This window comes from Tachysurus fulvidraco, chromosome 12 (genome assembly GCF_022655615.1).
Source record: "Tachysurus fulvidraco isolate hzauxx_2018 chromosome 12, HZAU_PFXX_2.0, whole genome shotgun sequence".
Lineage (NCBI taxonomy): Eukaryota > Metazoa > Chordata > Actinopteri > Siluriformes > Bagridae > Tachysurus > Tachysurus fulvidraco.
Window position 1 is genome coordinate 25,717,549 of NC_062529.1, and position 2,557 is coordinate 25,720,105.

General features: G+C 45.5%; 1 protein-coding gene across 1 annotated transcript in view; it reads left to right on the plus strand.

Moving 5' to 3' along the window:
• The first annotated feature begins 319 nt into the window (after positions 1–319).
• Positions 320–2,557, plus strand: part of LOC125145974 (rho guanine nucleotide exchange factor 10-like) — a 13,648-nt gene continuing 11,410 nt past the window's right edge. The window contains exon 1 of the mRNA XM_047821137.1: positions 320–494. Coding sequence (XP_047677093.1) covers positions 320–494 — 175 coding nt within the window. The remainder of the gene's footprint in view (positions 495–2,557) is intronic.

Genomic DNA, 2,557 nt, shown 5'->3' on the forward strand with positions numbered 1-2,557 from the left:
CCATGGTCCAGTTCTGATGTCTATTGTAGGAGCGTCAGGTGGTGTGCAGGAGTCAGCATGTTCACTCTGATGCTCCTCAGCTTCCATCTTCCAACTTCAAGAACTGACTTTTTACCTGCTGCATAACATACCCCACCCCTTGACAGGTACCACTGTACTGTAGTAAGATGGTAACAGGAGGAGATAAATAGCACCTATGTGATGCCAAAGAAACTCCTCACAATGCATGGAGAATTCCACTCTAGTCCACCAAAGATCCTGTGGGACTTCAGGTTCCAGACTGATGAAACGGCTGCTTGCTAACCAACCAGACATAGTTATGGTTGACAAGGAGCAGAAGATGGTGGTTGTGATAGATGTGATAACCCCAGCTGAGAGTAACATCAGGAAGAAGGAGTGTGAGAAGGCTAAGAAGACCCTGGAGGAACCTGAAGGAACAACCCGTCCAGATGTGGAAATGGAAGTCTTAAGTGATCCTAATGCTGATTGGAGCAGTAGGTGGTGTGAAACCCTAGGAGTGGCTCCAGCAGATTCCTGGTACAACATCTGAGGTCTCTGTTCAGAAGAATGCCGTCCGAGGAACAGAGAAGGAACTTCACAAAAACTTTAAACTACCAGGCTTGTGAAAGACAAGCTCCCATGTGAGGGTGAGATGGAGACCACAGTCATTTTATTATTACACACACACACACACACACACACACACACACACACACACACACACACACACACACACACACACACACACACACACACACACACACACACACTGGAGAATCAAGCTTTGAAATACCTAGAAGTAAATCTGAGTACTGGAGAGAGAGCATCATATATGAGGATGGGTGAAATCCCAAAGGTGTGTAGAGGGATGGAGAGATGGACAGATCGATAGCATCGCTGTCTCAGAGCTCCAGGGTTTGAGGTCTGATCTTGAGCTGCAGGTCCTGTTTGGGTCTCCTCGTGTCCTTCCCCCGTTTCAGTGGGTTTTTCTTTATCCTACAGAACCTGAGCAAAATAAAATGGTTACTGATGAGGAACAAATGAACAGAAAGAAATACATTCGTAAAATAAGTAGAGAAAGAGAGACAGATGCATTTCAACAAATCTCCCTCCACACACACACACACACACACACACACACACACACACACACACACACACACACACACACACACTGCATTCATACTGTATTTACACACACACATGGGAAATAACATGGGAATAATTTAATGTTCCTAGTGTGGAAAACATGAAGAACACGTCATTGAGAAGTCCTGAAGATTTCCATCCACAGCTACGCGAGAAGACCTTTGATTTGTTGATGTTTATTGAGCTTCTGTTCCTCTGGTGCCGTGACGTACTGACTGCACAAACCCGGACATGTCGGGGAAATAACTCGACTGTGAAACCTTCCTTTCTTCTTTAGTCTGTTCTAGACACCGACTGATAGATTACATGGCATCTGGCTGTGTTTCTGACACATCTGAGCAGTGATGTGAGGAGATCTCTCCTCCATGTGTGTGAGCGATTCTCCTCTAGCTCCTTTACTGCATTCTGGCCTTTCACTCTCTCTCTCTCTCTCTCTCTCTCTCTCTCTCTCTCTCTCTCTCTCTCTCTCTCTCTCTCTCTCTCTCTCTCTCTCATTTACACTCTTCACCGATTCGGTGTTGTTTCCTTTATTATTGGAAATTTCTCCACTATTGTTATTCGTCTCTTTCCGTGTGTCTCTCTACACTTTTCTCCATCTCTGCCGAGTTCTTTGACCTCAAAAGAGATCAAAAGTGCGATAAATATTCTAGATAACTTTACCTGTAGAGTCAGCATCGTTTACAGTGTTAGCATTATTAGCATTACTCTTGAGCTCAGCACTGACCTCTTCACCTCTTCAGGCTCATGTGTGTCAGTGGTGTGTGAGCTGTTGTCCTCGAGCTCTGGTCCTGGTCCTGGTCCTGGTCCTGGTCTCCTTTCTGCTGTCTGCGTATATCGGCCGTGTCTTTTCTCCAGCCGCACGTCTCGACTTTTTAACTTTTTATGTCTCAGGGATCAAAACATCTCATCTCAGGCTTTTGGGTTCTGTTAAGGGTCTCGTCTCAGTCAGAAACACATAAAACATGTCTAGAAAAAGGCAAGATCTGGAAGTGTTCTCAAGGATCCTTCATGGAGAGAGTGATGGAGAGAGAGAAAGACGGAGTGGGTGGGACAGGAAGATGGAGAAGAGATAGGGAACATGAGACATAAACATAGAGAGAGAGGGGGGGGAGAGACAGTGAGAAAGAGATGAAAGAGTTGGAGAGAAAGAGAAGCAGGGATATAGACATACAGAAACACTCACAACAGAGAGAGAGAGAGAGAGAGAGAGAGAGAGACAGAGACAGAGACAGAGACAGAGACAGAGACAGAGAGAGAGAGAGAGAGAGAGAGAGAGACAGAGACAGAGACAGAGACAGAGACAGAGACAGAGACAGAGACAGAGACAGAGACAGAGAGAGATAGTGAGAAACAGATGAAAGAGTTGCAGAGAGAAAGAGAAGCAGGGATATAGGAAGATAGACATACA